The following is a 20981-nucleotide window of genomic DNA, read 5'->3' on the forward strand; positions in this document are numbered from 1 at the left end:
AAGAGATCTCGAGGGGTTGTAGGACAGGAGAAGGTTACGGGTAGATAGGGAGGAGTGATATTAATTTTTGGGAAGAGATGTGGAGGGTCTTTAGTTGAATTGCCATTCTATTATTCCTTCCTCTTCAATAATCTAACCTATGTATTTAAATACACAATATAGCAGACAATACACAATATTGCAGAGCTGCCTGGGGCATTGTGCTGCTGCTGCTGCCATTGCAGAATCACCAAGCTGTTTTGTTAGCTGAGCATGCAGGCAGTCCCAGCTTGGGAATAGATTCCACAATGGAGTCTATTTGCAAGTTGATTTGTAATCAAGTTGGAACACAATGCAGGACAGCTTAACAGCGCCGTTCTCAGTACAGGAAATGTTTGTACGTCTGGTCTTCGAAATTACGTCACTGCATGAGATCGCGTTGAAAAATCAGATGTTTATAAATCAGGGACCCTCTGTAATATGACTGTGCTGTTTGAATTTGTGTGATACACTGTCACATCATGTTAAACTGCCGCTGCTTTGCATTATGAGCTGAGTGCCTGGATTGTTTTGTCTCCATTGGCAGTGAACTACATTGATAGAGGTTAGCAGCATGGCAGGACTTAGTCTGTGACTTGAGGGTAAAGAGAAGAGCTGATAGATAATGGAGTGACAGAAGTTTATAAAATAATGAGAGGTATGGATAGAGTTGGTGGTAGTTATTTTTTTTCCCTAAGCTGGGGAATTCCAAGACTAGGGCTCTCATTTTTAAAGTGAGAGGAGAGAAGTTTAAAAAAAAGACATGAGATAGATTTTTTACACAGAGGGTACTTTTTGCATGGAGTGAACTTCCTGATGAAGTGGTGGATGTGTATACAATTACAACATGTAAAAGACATTTGGATGTGTATAAAAGTAGGAAAGGTTTAGAGGGGTATGGACCAGGAGCAGACAGGTGGGACGAGTTTAGTTAGGGATTGTGTTTGGCATGGACTAATTGGACAGAAAGGTCTGTTTCTGTGCGGTATGACTCTTTGGCTCTAAGACTCCCTCACAAAATTATAAGGTAAAATATAAAGATAAAACTTGTTTGCTTTTTGTGCCCTTCAGACACATAAAGCGTTTGGAGATGTACAAAAGAGATGTCTTTGAAAAAGATCAGACGGCAACATGATTAAACCACTTGCTCAGATAAGTGCAAAATGAGCAATGAAATGAATGAGGCTATCCTTCAATTCATTTCTACACGAACAGTAATCATTCATTACCACTGTCAAGCTCAGCAATTTTTTTATTACACATTGTCAGTTGAGTAATCTCATTACTGCTGACCTCATTTGCTCGTCATGACCACTTGTACTTTGTAACAATATTCCTTTCCCCCTTTGTTCAACTCCTCATGTAAAAGTAAGAAAGTATCGTTATCCACCTGGTAAACTCACTCTGAGAGATATAGTTCCTTTGCATTTCAAACTTTGGTGACTTTGTTCCACTTTGAACTACCCCAATCTTTCTCTATCTACCATTGGATTGTCCCACTTTACGCACCACCAGTGTTTTGTTACATGCTGCTTGATCACGGTGTGTTACATTTTGGACAGTTTAATCAGGGTGGCAGTATAGTAATATTTTGTCTTTATCCTGTCAGCAGAGACAGTTAACAAACTTCTAAAGGTAGAAATTTGAAGCAGGGTTCCTAAGCAAATATTTTACACAATTGCACTACATTTCCTGTGTGTAGTATTTCCACACATGCATTACACACTTTGGTAGAGTTTTGCATCGCATAACATGCCTATCAATAGTGATTTTAAAAATCTGGAGCAGAAACTGACTTGACAGCTGTAATATTTTTAGAGCATACCACGAAGAGTAGCACACTCATTTTTAATAGGTTGCCATTGGCATTCAGGTTGGAAAACCTTAGCTCCATTGTATGTCATATTCCAGCCCAATCACCTCTGCCTTAGGAGTATTTAATAATCCTCACAAAGCCTGTACAGGATGTGAAGTTTAGAATTCCATCCTCAAGGCTGTAAACCATAACTGTGCAATTCTGTTTTCCTTACCTTTCAGCCCCTTTTTTGTGTTTTTCTTGCTAAATCCCCAATGCTTTGATCTCTATCTCAGACCTTGATGGATAAGTGTTAATTTGTGTGGTACCTGCCAAATGCAATAAACCCGTCCCATTCTCTTACACAGCAGACTGGAGATGTGTTTGCAGCAAAACATTCACCAAAGTGTCTCTTTTGAAGCGAATTGGGGAGTGAACGAAAAAGGAACTTTACCTCAGGGAGGAAAAAAAAGTCCTGGCTTTTTCCACATCATTAAACAAGCAGTACTTTGAAGCTAAAAGGTCATAGACTTATTAAAGGCAAGGCTGGTATTAAAGTTAAACTGTTGTTATTTGATGCTTCTTCTGCTTAACCGCACCTTAGCGTGATCACTTTGAGTGAATGTTCAAGTCTTCGGAAAGATGAATAACATTCAGATGAACCTAGAGGTTAGGAGATGCTGTGATTAGTAGGATCACTGTTATCTCCATTGAAGTTGGAACATTAATTAAATAGACAGTTCCAGTGACTTTCAGTGCTCATTAGCTATGTGGGTACCACTTGTACTTTGACCTCTTCATATCTAAAGTTGAGCTGTCCTGTGCCTTGAATCCATAATTCTTAATTATTTTAATTGTTTTAAAAGAAAATGTTTATCACTTGCATGGTCTCAGAGTTTTGAGACAGGAGTCAGTAGGATTGATTTTCATAACCTTTGCATTTCGAAATGCACATATTTGAGGAGTGCTTGGACAGGTGTTGATCTGCAATATTGAATCTCTGCCTCCCCTTGCCTTGTGAACTGGGGGTTGTGTTGATAGCCTCTATTTGCAATAAGTGTAGGTCATGACAGTTCATTCTGAAAGGGCATTGCTGATATTCTTATTATCATTTCCTGTTTGAGGACACAGTTGGAGTGGCTAGAAACATCATTTCTCTGAGCCTAGGAGAGTCACGAATCTTCTAGCTGCAATGTTCGGATAGTAACTGGAATTCCTGACCACACTACAGTAGTAGTTCATTTTCCTCACTTCTGGGCTATAGACTCTGCAAATGGTGGGGCCTCTGGCTGGATTGTGGTTGTATCATATAAATAACCTGAACATGAATACATGGTGAGTTAAATCATTAACGATGGAGTGACCTTCAGCGGTTCTTCACCAGTCACCATTCGGGGCCACAGAAAATTTGGCACTAATGTGATTTCAAAAGCAAAGGATTCTAAATCTTAATTTGTGTCTTCTATTTTGAAATTAGCTGTCAACTCCTGTTCGACGAACAATGGTGGCTGTGAGCATGAGTGCGTGCAGAAAAGTGAAAACCATTACCAGTGCCTTTGTCAACAGAACTACCAGCTGAAGAGAGATGGGAAGCACTGTGAATGTAAGCTATGAGTTTCACAGTACTACACACTGTTACCCTATTAAGCACATACTGCAATTTTCCCTGCTATGTACATTATGTAAAATAAGTGAAGCAGCGGCAGAATTCTACCATGCTATCGAGTTACAAAGAAAGAAGCAGCAAGGAAGGGTAGCTTTTGTTCCATTCTGAACTTCTGAGAATTATAAAATTGTCTCTTTTAAGAGTTTTAATGATTAACAAATGGCACACTACATTGGTAAGTAATGTATGAACTGACCCTAGCCCTTTTTAACAACAAAAGAGATTTTTTATTTAAAGAAAAGCAGGTTCTCACAAATATTAATCCCACTTGGACTGAATGGAACAATAACTGATTCAGCTGTTTCATCTAAACCTAAAATGATTTGAAGAGTGACAATTTTATTCACAGTTTGTGGCATTGTAGGGGTTGTACCCTCAGGGCCATCAATAAAAAGGATAATAACATCCTCAAGCATGGATAAAGTGAGCAACGCTGTGGAATAGCAAATGCATGAGCATGTGCAGACCTTGAACCTGGCTATGCAGACTTTTGATGGTATCACATCTGACCGTGTTAAACTTGATGACTGCTGCCTTAGCCTCACAGTTCCTCAGTCCCAAAGTGCTGTTGTGCAGAGTAGTGGCATTGAATTTCAGTTGACCCTTAAGTGGGACAATGACTAACAAAGACTCGCATGTGTGAATTCTACTCAAACATTCTCACTTTTCATCTACAGCACTGTCAGGCCTGAATCAGCATCAGTCATATTGCCTCTTTCTTAACAGCTGAGTCTAATTCTATTCAGGTACGGGGGTTGTGACCTACAGTAGGGCCCTCGTAAACTCCAATTCCATGAGGATGTTGGCTAAGTACATAACAGCATTCAGACGAGAGACGTGGGTCTAAGCAGCAGGTCACTACCTCCGCTGAATTTCTTGGAATTGGACCATGTACCAACAGGAGAAAAAGAAGGAGGAGAGCTTTCGAATGGTTTCAGTTCTCCATCAATCTCACACATTTTGCTTTTGTGAACCATTTCCCATCTTGCCCATTTTCGGTTGCTAGGTGGCAGGTTACCATCTGAACTTGTCTGAAGTAAAGGATGATGAAATGAAGTGAGCAAATGAGTGCTGTGCCTAAGACCCTATGATATAAGAGCAGAAGTAGGCCATTTAGATCAGTATAATGACCTTATAATGCTCAAATCCACTTACCTGCCTTTTCCCTTAACCATTGATTCCCTCACTGAATAAAAATTGGTCTATCCCAGCCTTGGGTGGTTGGTTGTTGTGAGGGGGCCTTTGAGTCAGCGTGATGTGTGGGAGAGAAGTTGTAATATGTTCTTCTGATGTCAGTTCACTGATAAAACTTGAGAGAGCGTGGCATTATTAAGGGCATTGCCGATATCCCAGGAAGTGATATCAGCAGCTGGTGGTGCATACCTCTCATGACCTATTCATCCCCTAAATTCTCAGATCTTCACTCTGCAGCATGCTCCTTCTAACTTTCCAAACCCCTCTTGCTGCACGTTGTTATGTATCCCGACTATTCAATACACCCTGACAGGTGTTTACTCATGGGTTCCTCCAGATTTGTCCAAAATATGTCTTCTGCCTGCAATGACTTGCTCAATCATGCATCAGATACAAGCCAGTTTTCAACTGCATGGACACCTGTAGAATTATCATTATGTGATTATATACCGGCTAACATTGAGAGATTGTAAGTCTTGGTCATTCACTACTATTTCCAGATGTGATCCCTGGATTGTTATATATACACAGTCAACTAGAGAAAGCCGTCACCTTTGGAACAGCAGCCTAAGTTTAATTACCTGTTCATTTTGACTGGCGTCAGCACAGCCAAAGCTCACATTATGTTCAATCAATCCACCAATCAGTTGCCTTGGGCTGCCAATTTGCAAGATCATGAACATGCCTCAGAGGAGCTGTGGAAGAATCCAGAGGTGGAAATGGCCAAAGTCAATGGTGTCTTTAGCAGCTGCTAGTAAAGTCATAGCCTTAAGGTCCACAAGGTAGCAGGTCATCATCTAGGAAGCTGCAGATGTCCGCGAGCAATGATGTGACAACATAAAGCCTCTGAAACTGTTGATCAGATAGATCAAGGAAACTCATCTTTTGCCTGTTCGACGCTGTGTTGTGAGTAGGGTCTCCTGTGAATTGTATCCAATAGGGAGGCGAATGCCTAGTAGTACTATTGCTGGACTGTTAAACCAGAGACCCAGATAACATTCTGGGGACCTGGCTTCAAATCCCACCATAGCAGATGATGGAATTTGAATTCAGTAAATACCTTGAATTAAGAGTCTAATGATGACCGTGAATCCATTGTCAATTGTTGGATAAACCCATTTGATTCGCTCATGCCTTTAGGGAAGGAAACTGCCATCCTTACCTGGTCTGGCCTACATGTGACTCTAGACCCACAGCAATGTGGTTGACTCTTAACTGCCTTCTGGGCAATTAGGAATGGGCAATAAATGCTGTCTAACCAGTGACGCCCTCAACCCATGAATGAGTAAAGAAAAATAAATTCTGTTTGCTGCTCCCCAATGCCCCCCATCTTCTTTACTATTCCTTTCGCCGCTCCACTGGTCCCCCTTCTACTAGTCACCACAAGACCCCTGCCCTGGCTGTTCCTTGTAGCACCCTCTTTACTGGCTTCCCCCCACCCTTTCAGTTTGTTACCAGCCCCCTATTAGTTTCTTGCTCCCAGCAGCTGTTCCTTACCCCATGTTTGAGATCCAAACCACAGGAACCAATGCATAACCTGTCCTGTAGTGACCCAGGAAACCTTCAATTAGTGAGTAAACTCTCAGCAGATTGCAGACTCAATGGGTCGAAGGGCCTCCTCTGTGATATATGACTGTAGACTCTACAGTGAACAAATCTTTGCCATTAGTAGTAAGAGTATTGAATACTTATTACAGTATTTGTATGAGTTTGCTCAAGCATTCTGAACTGCCATTGTGTTCCCACCTTATTTTGACTGGCAAATTTCAGCTCTCCCAGGCGCAACTTTTAAATTGGAAAGTGCATTGAAATCTCTCTCCAATTAAGCAATTAGCATATATTAAAGGCAGCCAATTTTCCTGGATATATTGCACGCCAATCAGCCTTTGCTGTTCTCGTTAAATTTCGAACTTGGTTGGTTGAACCTGGCTGCCTGACAAACTAATAAATTTTTCAGGTTTTTGTCCCACACTTATGCCAAAGCCATATGAAGTGACCTTGGAGCACACTCACTGATAAAGTACAGTCTGGAATTTCCAGACAGCTTTAACATTACTACAGTAAAAGACTGGAGTTCAGCTTTATTTAACAGAACTTTATTAACTCCTGCAAATCTGACCCCAAGAGAGATGAGAGAGACCACTCTCAACATCAAAGTAGTACTTGACCAATTGTGGTATCAAGGAGAAAACAAGAAGTCATTTGGAATAAGAGGAAAATTACTCCACTAGTTGGAGTCATGAATAATAGAAGGAAGCTTATTGCAGCCTAATTACTCAACTCCAGGACATCTCTGCTGGAGTGCTTCATAGGAAGGTCCTTGGCCCAACCATCATCGGCTACTTCATAATGACCATCCCTTCGTCCTAAGGTCAAAGTTGGGGATGTTTGCTGATAATTGCACAATGTTCAGTGCCACTTTCAGTTTTTTAGCTACTGAAGCAGTTAGTGTCTGTTTCTAGCAAGATCTGAACTTTCAGGCTGACAAGTAACATTCACATTTCAGGCGACATCTATTTGCAATGAGGAAAAATCTCATCACCTCTCCTTGACATTCAATGACATTGCTATTTCTGAAACCCCACACATTATCAACATCCTAGGTGTCAGAATTGAATAAAACCTGATCTAAACCAGCCATGTAAATATTGTAACTACTAGAACAGATCAGTGGCTGGAAATTATGAAGGAAGTGAATCAACTGCCCCACAGCCTATCCACAGTCTTCAAAGCGAAAGTCAGAAGTGTGATAGAAAACTTTGTATGTGCCTGGATGAGTTCTCCTCCATGAAGCCCAAAATCCTGACATGGAAATATATTATTATTCCTTCATTATTACTGGCTCAGTATCCTGGAACAACACGGTGGGTATACCTACACCATAAGGAGTACTATGATTCAAGAAGGTTCAAGGTCAGCACCACCATCTCAGGGGCAATTAAGAATTGACAATAAATACATGTATTGAGAGTGACACTCATTTCCAATGAGTTTTATCCACAAGATGCACTGCAGTAACTCACCAAGGCTCCTTTAACAGCACCTTCCAAACCCATGACCGCTACCACCTAGAAGGCCATGGGCAGCAGGTGTATGGGTACAGTGACACCTGCAAGTTCCCTCCAAGTCATAGCCATCCTGACATGTAATTAGACAGCCATTCCTTCAATGCTGCTTTGTTGTAACCCTGAAGTTCCCCTTTTAATTGCACTGTGGGTGTTCCTACTCCACTCAGATTACAGTGCTTCAAGAAGGCAAATTACTATTACTTTCTGCAGGGTTATTAGGGATGGACTAAGAAAAATTACGTACTGGAATAAGCCGGCACAGTGACTCAGTGGTTGGCACTGCTGCCTCACAGTGCCGGGGCCCTGGTTTGATTCCACCCTCGGGCGCCTGCCTGCGTGGAGTTTGTACATTCTCCCAGCGTCTGCATGGGTTTCCTCCCTCCCACAGTCCAAAAATTTTCAGGCTAGGCGGATTGGCCATGCTAAATTGCCCATAGTGTTCAGGGATGTCTTGATTAGGTGGGTTATGGGGGATGGGTCGGGGGGGGATGCTCTGAGGGTCAGTGTGGACTTGTCGGGCCGAAGGGCCTGTTTCCGCACTGTAGGGATTCTATGATTCAAAAAACCTCACATTGTCCTGAATTCGATATCTATTACTAATCCTTTAATGCTGATGGTCAGTTTGTAAATTCCCCGTGCAATATGATCTCACAGGAAAGAGTACCATAAGGGCTGCGGCAGTGAAGGAGAAGATGTAACAACTGCTTCTCAGAATTTTTACTGATGGGCAATAAATATTGCCCTTGTTAGTTTTACCCACATGATGAAAACATGTCATTTCAAAATGTCTGGTGAGAAAAACAAAGTTAACAGAACTATAATTCAATCAGAAATAAAAAGAAACACAATGCTGACTCAACATTAGCAGCCTTTCAGAAAATAGGAAAAAAAGTCATTGCACTGTAATTCTCCAGCTGGTAGCCTTGTGGTAAAATTAATGATAATGCTTTAGTGTGCATGGATGTGGACCCTCCAGTGTACAGACTGTCTAATAGCAGAGAGTGTTACAATAAGTTGTGCTATAGCACACCAAGTGAAGTACTTGAAGTTTACTTATGTTTGTTTTGTACTCATCAGTGAAAGATCCATGCAGTGAGAGGAATGGTGGGTGTGGCCACATATGCCGCAGTGAAGCTGGAATTGCACATTGTGAATGTAATCTTGGATATCGGCTAATGTCAAATGGAAAAAGTTGTGAAGGTGAGGAAATGCTTGAGTGATCGAATCAAACAGCAGCCTGTGTGTATCCCAGTTCCCCCTCACTTATTTAATCCTGTTCTATTCTTTGTTCCCATGTTAGGATCACCAAAGGCTAAGACCAGTTCCCTTTCACTGAAATAGTTCAGAATTAACATTTCAACAAATAAAATGATGCGGATTTCAAATCAATGTCTTGCTGTTCAAATGGGGGCTTTCATTATATAAGTATTGACCAAAACCATCCTGCATGTGGGCACAATGGAACATTCTCACTGCTAAAAATGAATCTTTCTTATCATTCTCTGATTCAAAAAATAAAACAAAAAGCTTTTAACTAATTATTTGTATTCTGTATTTTACCCCACTGCACTTGTGCTATTATGTTAACTGAATTTAGTATATTACTAATCATTGCAGTCCCTCAAGATTTAGATGTGTTAAAGATTACTGTACCAGAAATACATCTGTGCACTCACACAACTGAAACACAGGACTTTTTATTGAGTTATGTGAAGTTCTGAATAATGATATAGCTAGAAAACATCTAGAAGTGGGATGGCAGGGGATTGGACCAAACAAATAATGGACAACCAATGATGTAAATTGGTCATAGGTGCTTGGATTTGGGCTGGTGCCGTGATAGGGTATTTTTGAAAGTGGCCAAACACTGCTGACTCCACAAATCAGAAATATCGTCTCCTTTCATTCTAGAGTGTTATTTGGAAGAGCATCCACAGAATTCTGTGCACTAATTCATTGTCTCAATTGAAGACAGAAAATAAAAACTGCTTCCTGTTAGATAAGCAAAATTGCTGAGATTACTCGACAAATTTAACTCAAAAGGTAGATTCTCTGAAGAGGGTTAACAGCATCTCAAGCTGGGAAGTGGTGTTTCTTCAGAGTGTGCATTTCAACAAATGTTCAACACAAGGGCTTTATTGAAATGAAGCACAAGATCTCTGCCTACAGGTCATGTTGAATACATGACCAGTGTTCTCTCTAAGCTGTGGATTGGTATGCAGATGCATTTACTTCTAGCTTCAGAATGCCTCTGCTAATGTCTTCACTATCTTTGCAGCTAATTCTCTTAAAACTCTTCGTTGCAGGCCATCAGGTTCTGCTGGCTTATCTACCTTCAGTCGCACTAATTTGTCAAATACTTATGACTGCAATTGGATGGCTTTGCTGCATTAGTGTTGTTTCAAGTCGTATAACATTGCAGCGTAACTTCTTCAGCTACATTGGAGAATTTAAGAACTGGTGTTGCCATCACTAGTTGCTTGATTTTGATGCTAGTTTCTTAATGGTGCCAATACCATTGCATGTTCTTGGCTGTGTGTTGTCATAACTGTTCACTGATGGACAGCTGAAATTCTGCTACAGCTACCCTTTCAGTATCTCAGTGTGTGGCACATATATTTGACTTTGGGCATCTTTAAATTATTTTCTTGTTCAACGTTATGCTCTCATTGGAAGCTGTGTCGAGAAGCCACACTTGATTTTGATTGTGGTCAGCAATGGCTTCTTTAATTGTAGCTCTATGTCCATCAATTAATAGATCATTCATTACAGCTTTCACTTCAGGATGATCACTTACAATCTCACAATGTCTGTGTTCTAATGTTCTGGGTTAGTAGCAGTGGCCAACAGCACATGCTGTCATCAGTATCTCCCAAAGAGTTGCAAAGAATTGAGTTAGAAAGCTTCTGTTTTAATGCTGCTTCACTTGCCAGTATCCATCCTTCGCACATAGGGTGGAAAAAAACTTTTTCCTTTGCAAGTTGTGGCAAAATTCCTTCAGTGGTTGACATAGGATTATAAGATATCTACAGGGCTTTACTGAGTTGTCTTGGGTCAATGCATACTCTCACCTTTCCAGATTATCCCACTCCTGCCATGCTATTAATTCATCCTGTAGGTGTTGTCACTTTCTTGTGTAATCTCTACTTTTCCAGTTCTTTGATCTTGTCTTTCAGAGGGCTGGAATTTTCTTCAGCAGATGCTGCATGAGTCTTGTATTCGCATCCCCTTCAAAATGATAATTCCCAGGGAAACATAAATAACTTCAATGAACATATCTTTTTGTTCGTCTAGAATGTATTTCACAGTCAATGGTCCAGTGGACTGCAAGTTTGCAATTCTATTTTGGCACATTGAGGGTTACCATTCCAAGCTTTAGAGTTGCTTTGCTTAAGATGATGCCATTTGATCTGGAACGTCAGATCCTTGTATATGTTTTTACAATGGGCTTGCTGAGTAATCTGTTGTCTTGGCTCAGGTATTTAGCCTTAAATTTAATTTTGCAGGTTTCATTTTTGGATTGCCGTTATGAGCCACTTTGAATATGCCTGGCGAGACCATTATGTTGCATGACACACCAGTGTGAATCTGATATTTTACATTAGCCTGATGCCCTTCTTTTGTAGTTCTCATCCAACAGTCACAAACCATGTCTCACGTATGGATGTGACTGAGCCACCCTTGTGTGGTGTATCATAATTCATCAGAATCTTCAGTGCTGCCTGTCCACTACCCACCTGTAAGTTCTTGTGGTGCTTTAGCCGTGAAATTTGTGCAAAAATGAATCAGTTTTTTGAAGTGTGAACACTGGTTACTCCACGTTGTACATTCCTCCTTGTCTTTTGCATTATTTGCATCCTGCCACTTGACTGTGATTATATAGTCCTATGTGCTTGGACCATCTGTCAGCACAATACAAGACCTGGTTTAATCTGCCATGAGTATTCTCCAGCTTCATGATACACAACCTCATCCCTTCTGCATAATTGTTTGTCTGAGTATAAGTTTGTCTTCTCTCAGTAGATATGTTTTCACTGTTGGATCCCTTAACCCTTGTACAATTCTAGCTCAGTCCTGAGTGCAAAATGTGTTAATGAAATTATGCCTTGACTAATGGACTCCTTTTCATTTTGTTATCTGGTATTATTCAAATATTGTTCATTTGTAATGTTTGCTTGGTTCTCAAAACATGCCTTTAAAGCTTTTAAAATTTCTGCAATGTGTTTGCTTCTGCTGTTTGGAGAGATTTAGGGTGGAATGCATTTCAAAACAGTTTCTTCTTAACAGTAATAATAGTGCAGTGACTCATACTTGTACTGATTGGCTCAACAAATTGGTAGACATTGGGTAACTACACTGTGGAAAAATTCCCAGTTCTGATTCACGTTCCTAGTAATATGAACAGGAGCGGATAGCCATTTTTCTTTTAACAGGTATCTTAACTGTGAGATATAATTTTTCATGTTCAGTGGCAGCTCACAGATTTGCAGTTGTGCTTTTTATTTGAGCTCTACAATATTAGTATTGTAATAGTATAAATATATAGTCTGTACCACGTTTGTGTTGCACACACTCACAACATGAGAGCTTTATTGAAGTGAAGCTTAAGTTGTTTGCCCATTGGGTGAGTGCCACATGATAGAGGTCACATAGCCATGGCAGACTAGAGCAGATATTTCAATCCAAACAGTGTTCAGGATGCTGTGAAGTCATCTAAATTTTTTAAACCTATCTTTCTGATCAACCTGTTCAGTGATGTAAGTGGACTTGAACCTGGGCCACCTGGTGCAGCTGTAGGAACATTACCGCTTCACCACAAGTGGGCCAAAAATTAAACCCTCGGTTTGAAGACAGCAACATTGACCAGTGTGGGAACTGAACACATGACCTTGGCGTTATTAGTTCTAACCATCCTGAGGTAGCCAGCTTGTACAATACAGAACTTTCCTTGATCAAGTACAGATATCTTCTCGTCAACTTGTTGAAAGATATTGTTACACACCTCTGGAGCAGGTGGGACTTGAACCCAAGTTTTCTGGCCCAGAGGTAGGGACGCTGCCAATGCACCACAAGAGCATTGGATTGAAAATATTTTTGGCAAAATCTTTGCTGGATACTTCTGTGTAGTAATGAGCTGCACCATAGTGTTGTGGAGTGTAGCTCACAAGGATGGAGCGCTGCATGACTCCGTACAGCTTCCAGTATGTATTGAGTGCACTAAGCTCATCAGAAATTGGGTGAGTTGTGCTAGAGTTGACCACTCCTATTGCATGTTTGCAACATAATGAAAGACCACCCCCACACTGGTTATACTCTCTTCCATCCTCTTTTATAGGGTAGAAGATACAAAAGTTTGAAAACATGCACCAACAGAATCAAGTCTGCTGCTATCAGACTTATGAAAAGACCTCTCATATTTTAGAATTGATTTTTTTTGCACCATCTCGGTACCTGTAATGCTACACTCTGCATTCTGTTCCATTACCCTGAAGTACTTATATAGGGCATGACTTGTCTGGTTAACATGCAAAACAATGCCTTTCATTGCATCTCGTTACAAATGACAATAATAAATCAAATCAAAAGTTTCTACAATTGGCAGTACCTCCATTGTAAGTTTTTCATGTTATCTGCTGGGAAGAGTTTTTTTTGATTTGACATTTTTCACAGTGATTGGCTTTAGAAAATCCAGGAAGGATTTGCTTGGTATTGATTCTAATGGCAAAATATGTAAACATCAGGAATGACTTAAGCACCCAATTAAACCCAATAAACAGCAGTGTTTGTTCGAAATCCCTGCATCAGTATGCCTACTGTCCTCTGATTCCCAAGAGTTAGAGGTTAATGGCCCAGTGAACTGTTTTGAGTGAATGGGTTTCTAATAAATAATGGGCATACTGTTAATTTCAGAAAAACTCCTCCATTTATGACATATATTGCTTTATGTCACAAATTAAAAGTCTCCTATTCGATCCCCACTCGTCCATTCCAGCAGGAGTTTAAACGCCAATCCGTTACACATCACTGCGTTATTATTTTATCCTTTCCTGGAACATGACCATCTCAGATTTCACTTGTGTGTTTAGTGTCCTTAACACCTACCTCATTGAGAAAACATTGCTTTTACCAGGAGGCAGCTGTGCAGTGGACCCAGCGCAAAAAGTCATTGCACATGATGCTCTGTGTGATTGGGGTCATTGGTGGTGTTGTCTGTATCAACTGGCGCTATTGTAAATGTTTTTTGTTGAAAAGGATGAAGTGATTATTTAGTATGCCAGCATCACATGTGGAATGGCATTGTGGTATATGCAATGACCTGAAAGGCTGCTTATCATCGCCAGGTGTATCATTTTCTGGTTGATCTGTGTCCCCCTGTTGCTAACTGTGAAGGACTTTATTGTTCTGCTTGATGAGTGATTTACTATTTTCTTGGTTAATGGTCACCCTTTTCTTTGTAGACATTAATGAGTGTGCCACAGGAATTGCAAAGTGCGCTCATCGATGTGTCAATACCCTGGGATCATTCAGCTGTGTCTGTAACCCTGGATTTGAGCTCGGTGCTAATGGGAAGCAGTGTTACCGTAAGTACAATCATCAACCTTGGCATGTGTAATCAACAAGGTGATCACTAGGTTAGATATCTTATTCAGGTCACTTTCTCCAAGCCATTAACGACAGTGATGGTACTTGGTAATGAAGTTTTGCATCAGACCTTTCAGCATGATTCACAGCATTAATGTGTTTTTCTCTCTCAAAGACAAAGAAGATTACCTACGTAGGCCAGATAGCACTGTAGATGTAAACAAAACGAAGAACATGCATTTGTTTGGAACCATTCACAATGTCAGGACATTCCAAAGGGTTTTACAGCCTCTGAAGTATATTTGAAATGTTGACACTGTCAGAATGAAGTAAAGCAGAATGGAGATATTGGGAATCTGAAATGAAAATAGGAAATGCTGGAAATATTCAGCCTGTCTGATGAAACATCACTGATTGCTTACTCTGTTTATTCCACAGATGCTGCCCCACCTGCTGAGTATTTCTAGCGTTTTCCATTTTTTATTATCATTGCTGAAATGTGTTGCTTTACAGCTGGTGAATTACTTCTGAAATGTGTCAAACCAGCTCTTGACCGAAAGCAATGATCTGATTGCACTTGCAAACTTTTGTGTTTATTTCTCCGGATGTTCAGGCTATTTGTCTAACCTGAAAACTAGGAACTTTCTTCTGGATGTGGCTGGTCTCATCTCCATTGCCACACCGATTATCACATAAATCCTAAAATCTGACTGTTGATTTAGAATATGGGAAGTCCCAGTTTAAGAAATCTCCACCTCATACGGTCCACACCTTGCAATTCAAATCAGAATCTCAGTGGTGCCAGAGACTAAGTCTCCAGCTTGGACTCTGTCAGAATTACAATGTAAACATCTTTCACTTTTGATGTCATGATTCTGAGTGGATGATGTTTTGTTTATCTTTGCCTTGACAGGTATTGAAATGGAGATCGTGAACAGCTGTGAAAGGAACAATGGAGGCTGTACTCATCACTGCAAACACACATCCAATGGACCCTCCTGTTTTTGTAATCAAGGATATCTACTAGACTCCGATGGGCGCACATGTCTTGGTATGACAATGCCCAAACATAGATATTATGAATATAACCTGTAGCTAAATTTTCAATTACTTATTTTAACACAACTAAAGCTCAATTAAAGAGTAGTGTAACATTAAAATTAAAAATACAATATTGTATTGAGTGAACCTCATCGGTTAGCTATTTATAGATGTTTGCTTTCATATAACTTAGACAATACTGCAGAGCCATTCCAGTGTCAAGCTTAGAACAAGTTGTTCTGGTCAGACTCTGCTGGTTTCTGTTACTTTTCATTCTGGCTGTGAGGCCAACTAAGACCTGGAAATAGTGCAAGGGTAGAGCCAAGAGTGTGATTGCTAGTTTGGAGGACCAGCTGATAATCCCACCTATGTGCATCCTAATTAATTCCAAACTTGAACGTTGATTTATGTTAATACTACCTGCCCTATAATGTTTTAACTTTGAATAGTGAATCAAGACTAATATTTGATTACAAAAGGGTAAATAATAGGGGAAAATTACTATTGTACCCACACTTCTGTGATCTCTGTGAGTCTTGATGCAATACATGATAGTCATGATACAAAATGATAGTGCAATTTTCTTGTTTCTTAATCGACTGATATCATGATGGTGAACCTTAACATTGTCAGATTAATAGATCTCATGGTAGAATCAACCTGTATGAATTTTGTCTAGGTTCGATGACTGAGTTGATGTTTCTTATACCCAACCAAAGACTGAATTCCATCCGCTATAACATTGACATTTCCTAATGCTTCTATCCCTTACAGATTCTAATGAGTGTGAGACTGATACAGCGTGCTGTGCACAAGACTGTAATAACAATCCTGGAGGCTATGAATGCAGCTGTCAAGCGGGATACAGGTTGAACGTGGATGGATGCAGCTGTGATGGTACAGTGAGGGTGAAAGGAAAATTGAGAAGTCATTTATTCTGTATCCAGCTTGTAATTGCACTTTACAGTGAATGTCCCACATTACCCATGTGGGAACAGGCTATCTGCATTTCCATTTTGTCAAACTGACATGTTGCATTGTTCAAGGACATGCACAAAATGAGTATGATGCTTTGATAGGGAGGAGGGAAATCCTAAAGACCACACAAACTATTGAGTGAATGGAATGCCTAATCAAGACTGTTTTTACAATGTGAATTCATTTTGCAGAATCCCTTATGCCTTACCAGAATAGACAATCTGAAATTTGTGTAGCAATCTCCAAATATCGATTTTAAATACTTTTATGGAAAGCATAGCTCTACCTATCCGATCTTTGGCGTTTCAGAGCTTTTGCAGAAAGAATGCAACGATGAAATTATACAATCCTTTTCAAGGCCAGTGCCAGACTGGAGTTGGTGTTAATAATGCTGAAAAGGAATTTGGCAAATACAGAATTGATGGAAATGAAAAGAATGTCTCAGTTAGCTCCTGGGATATTGTTACATTCATTGTTCCCTGCCACCTTCATTTTATCCCTTTTGTGGTCGTTTTCTGTGATTGATAAATTCACGACATGATGTTAGCTATCTACAGTGTCGGTTTCCTGCACAGATTTGGAACACTGTTAAGAGCTAAACCAATTTACACCTAGATGTTTATTTCACACACTTTAAGTTATTTAGATTTTAAACATTTTTGGGGGGGTGAGGGTGCTCTGAATTATATCAACGTCACCTCTAGATGGCACAAGGAGTACACTCTTGGAAATGTAAAGACCATGTGATTTGTAAGCAACAGAAGCAGCTACTCCACTTGGGATTATTCTGGGCCAGTAATTTCTAATTCAGGGTCTGATGGCAGCACTGTACTCCTGACCCACACCGTCACCTCCAGTACCTTCCTACAGTTGGCCATCCCTCTCAGACTGTGGAGTCAAAATGATTATAATTGCCACACCACTTTGAGCATATGCCAATCACATGTTTGATGCACATGCTCTGATTAGAAGATGCCACTCCGCCAGTGCAAGTGTTTGGAAGGAGAAATCATTCTGGGCTTACTGCCAACCTTTTCTTGAGTGTTAAAATGTTAACAGTTACAAAGGCCAAGGCCTGGGAACAGTTATTCACTTGTCCTCCCAACTACGGATGAATTTGAGGTATGGACAGAGGCAGAGAGGGAATATTAATTCTTTTAAAAGCTTTGAATTTTAACAGGATCAATGCTCTTCCCTTTTCCAAAACATCTTACACAGCAATGAGGACAGACCAGGAAACATGCAAAGAATCTGTCTCATGTCTGATATAAATGAGATTGGTGCTTGTGGGCATAATAATAGACTGAATAGATCTTTTGAGCACATAGGTTCCTGTGACATTGATGTAAGTATGTTTACAGGCAATTAGGTTATTGTGGATGAATATTCTGCAATTTTCTTGACAATCTTTCGGGATTTGTATTGACATTTCTTCAGGGTGTTATTGGATAGGAGACTCTGATGGAATGGATTGCATCTACCCTAAAGAAGGAGATATCCATGTCATTATGGATCAAATGGCATTATCTTATCCCATGCTTAGTTATATTTAAGTCCTTATTTCTGCTTCTAGATGTGGATGAGTGCTCAGCAGACAATGCTGGCTGTGACCATCTGTGTATAAACACTCTTGGATCCTATCAGTGTACATGCCAGGGCGGATACAGACTGGACACAGACAGGAAAAGCTGTACATGTGAGTAAAGATGGCCAAAAAACGGGCAGAGCATATAAATCATTGAACTGGGATTTCAGAGGATAAATTGAAAAGTGCCTCAAGCCATGCAATTGATCTGTCTTACATTATGAATTTACTTTTAAGCCACCAGCCATTGATTTGTGTTCTGTTAGTACTATTTGAAAGTTCAAATTGATCTTACTATTCAAAATGGATATGTGAGATGTTTTAAAATATTCTGTCTCATGGCCATTTGAGAGTAAACCTAACCTGATATTGAGTGGATTCAAAGGGGCTTATTTAAATTACAATTCCTGCTGTGTAGCTCACAATTTACTTTCTTCAAAGTTCTGGGTTGTTCTATTATCATCAAAATGAGTGTATCTCTGTCCCAATCAAATGGACAGGAGTGTACTCACAATCTGCATTGGGAAATTGTAGAAGCTTCCAATACGGGGAATTGTTTTCTTTATTTGAGTTCCTTTCCACTGCAGCGCTCTCACCATATTATGTACACCATTGTTGGCTAAGATATTAGAAAGAAAACCCGCTTCCATAGCTCTGCGTCTGCAATTCAGAGTGGAATCTAATGAAACTCCTGGGAGCAGGAAATGAATTGGACTGGGCCACTTAATTACATGGGAAGTAAAAGGACAGCTGTCCAAAAGTGGGATGAAAATTGGAAGGCAAGTTAGCGGTGGATCCAAGGTAGACCTTGGTTCCTGACAGCGAACAATAAGAGCCTGTTTTTATTGGATTAGTTTATCATGTATCCTCATTAAAAAACATAGTCACCAGATAAAGTTACATCTACAATTAATTTGGTGGTAAACAAGAACCTTTATGCCTTCAGGCAAGGTAATCTTCCCCCGGTGGATCGGGAATGAGTAGGAGTTGCTATTCCTGTGGGGGCATCCTTATTGCACAAGAGGAGAAGAGGCTGAAACTGTTGCCTTGAGTGCAGTGCAGAGAGGGCACTACATGATGGCCCTAAGAATATTTGAAGGAGACAGAAGGAAGTAGCTAAATTACGGATGGAAGGTCAATCTCTACCAAAGGCAGCTAAAGCATGATGGAGAGGAAATCGTGTTTGGGGATGTGTAGGGGTGGGAGAGTTGAGTGTAACTGAGGTCAGTTCTGGGGTGATAGGAGAAGGGTCGAGGGTGATGGGGTAGCTATAGATTGGCAGACTGTTGCTCACGTATGATGCGTTGTGATTGAAGTGTTGTAGATGGCAAGGGTATGGTGATGGAGGGAAGGTTGAAGGTGGTGGTAAGAATGTGAAAGGTGACTGAGGGAGGATGCATTGTGATAATCATTCAGCTGACGTATTATTCTGTCCTCAGCCCTGGAGGATGAATTTGAGAGGGAGGCAAATGAAGAAGAGGAAGAAATCAAACTCGCTAGATTTCAAGATATTTTGTTAAGAACCCCTCCGCAGCTTCTTCACTACAAATCCTCCTTGACACCCTTCTTTCAAGAAGATCTGAGGAGCGAACTCAGACTTGTGCAGAAAATCAGTACGTGCTATTTATTAATTTATTCAGTTAATTGCATCTGTTACTGACTGAGAACTTAAAGCAGTTGTTTGATGGTTTTTGCATTCTATGTGTTCTACTCTTTCTTCACTTCTTCCACCCTGACTCCTTGTCCTCTCCCGAGAAAAATGCGGAGAATGACTTGCCCATTGAGAAAAGCACATGATGGTGTTTGTGAAAGGATTCTCATGAAAGGCAGCTTCTTGACTGTTGTCATTCTCATGAGGTGTTCACTTCATACTTGGTGGCAGTGACTGTGGAAGATTGTTGATTTTTTCTTGAATTCTGACTTTAAGATAAGCAGGGTCTCACAGTATCATTGAGTTCAGTCTCGGAAGATACTAACTTCTGCTGGTGATTCATGTTAGGCTTTGCAGGCAGAACTGGAATTTAAAAGTGAGACCCTGGAGGTATTGCATAATGTGCAGAAACTCTGGAACCTTTCCCTTTCCCTACTAAAGTAGGCCACTCAGCCATTTCAGCCTGCTCCTTCATTCAATAATATCACAGCTGATCTGATTTTAACCTCAACGCTACAGTCCTACATATCCCTGATAATCTTTCATCCCTTTGATAAATCAGGAATCTATCTATATCTGTGTTAAAATATTTAATGATTCTGCTTCCACTGCCTTTTGAGGAAGGCAATTCCAAAGACTCACAGCTCTCTGAGAAACTGCTGTAAACCAATGTATGCCATGACTTGTGTCAAAGTTTTGCTGAAATCAGACATCAGAACAGAACTGAGATAATGGGAACTGCAGATGCTGGAGAATCCAAGATAACAAAGTGTGAAACTGGATGAACACAGCAGGCCAAGCAGCATCTCAGGAGCACAAAAGCTGACGTTTCGGGCCTAGATCCTCTCTGATGAAGCTTCACACTTTGTTATATCAGAACAGAACTGTCTGCCCTTCAGAACACATTATCATTTTCTTTTCAATGTTGTTGCTAATTGTTTTAGCATTAAATTTCAACTTTGGCAATTTTTACATTGCTGACTCAAGTTATTGCATGACACAATTGTCCTGAGATGCAAACACAATGTTGAATTATCTGTAGCAGACATTCTCCCTGAAAGAAATACTAGTGAAGAAATTACAGTCATTTCCTTGAGAGCTATCAGGCATGAAATAAATCTATGGTTCAGGATGCATTCAGCCCTGTGGCACCATTCAGGAAGATGATCATGCTGTTCAGCCTTCTGCCAAATTCCTTGGATATTTGTTGCTCATTGTGAAGGCAAAACAAAACAGGAAGGAAAATTCCAAACACCTTTGACTCCAGACAATTGAGAACTCAGAATCTATTGGATTTTTGATTGAATGATATACAAGTTTTCTAAATATGAATTAGGATACCTTTTGTGCATTCCATGCCCTCTCAACTCAGCCAATATGGAAGATGTTCTCCACGCTTGGTA

The 20981-nt window shown here is 40.3% G+C and overlaps 1 protein-coding gene across 5 annotated transcripts in view; it reads left to right on the forward strand.

The window, feature by feature from the left end:
- LOC125457479 (multiple epidermal growth factor-like domains protein 6) overlaps positions 1 to 20981 on the forward strand; it is a 299945-nt gene that overhangs the window by 209161 nt on the left and 69803 nt on the right. For all 5 annotated transcript variants that reach the window (XM_048541696.2, XM_048541697.2, XM_048541698.2 and 2 more), the window contains 7 exons: positions 3291 to 3416; positions 8819 to 8941; positions 14200 to 14322; positions 15237 to 15374; positions 16139 to 16261; positions 17916 to 18038; positions 19367 to 19540. In XM_048541696.2, coding sequence (XP_048397653.1) covers positions 3291 to 3416; positions 8819 to 8941; positions 14200 to 14322; positions 15237 to 15374; positions 16139 to 16261; positions 17916 to 18038; positions 19367 to 19540 — 930 coding nt within the window. The remainder of the gene's footprint in view (positions 1 to 3290; positions 3417 to 8818; positions 8942 to 14199; positions 14323 to 15236; positions 15375 to 16138; positions 16262 to 17915; positions 18039 to 19366; positions 19541 to 20981) is intronic.

This window comes from Stegostoma tigrinum, chromosome 14 (assembly GCF_030684315.1).
Source record: "Stegostoma tigrinum isolate sSteTig4 chromosome 14, sSteTig4.hap1, whole genome shotgun sequence".
Classification (NCBI taxonomy): Eukaryota; Metazoa; Chordata; class Chondrichthyes; order Orectolobiformes; family Stegostomatidae; genus Stegostoma; species Stegostoma tigrinum.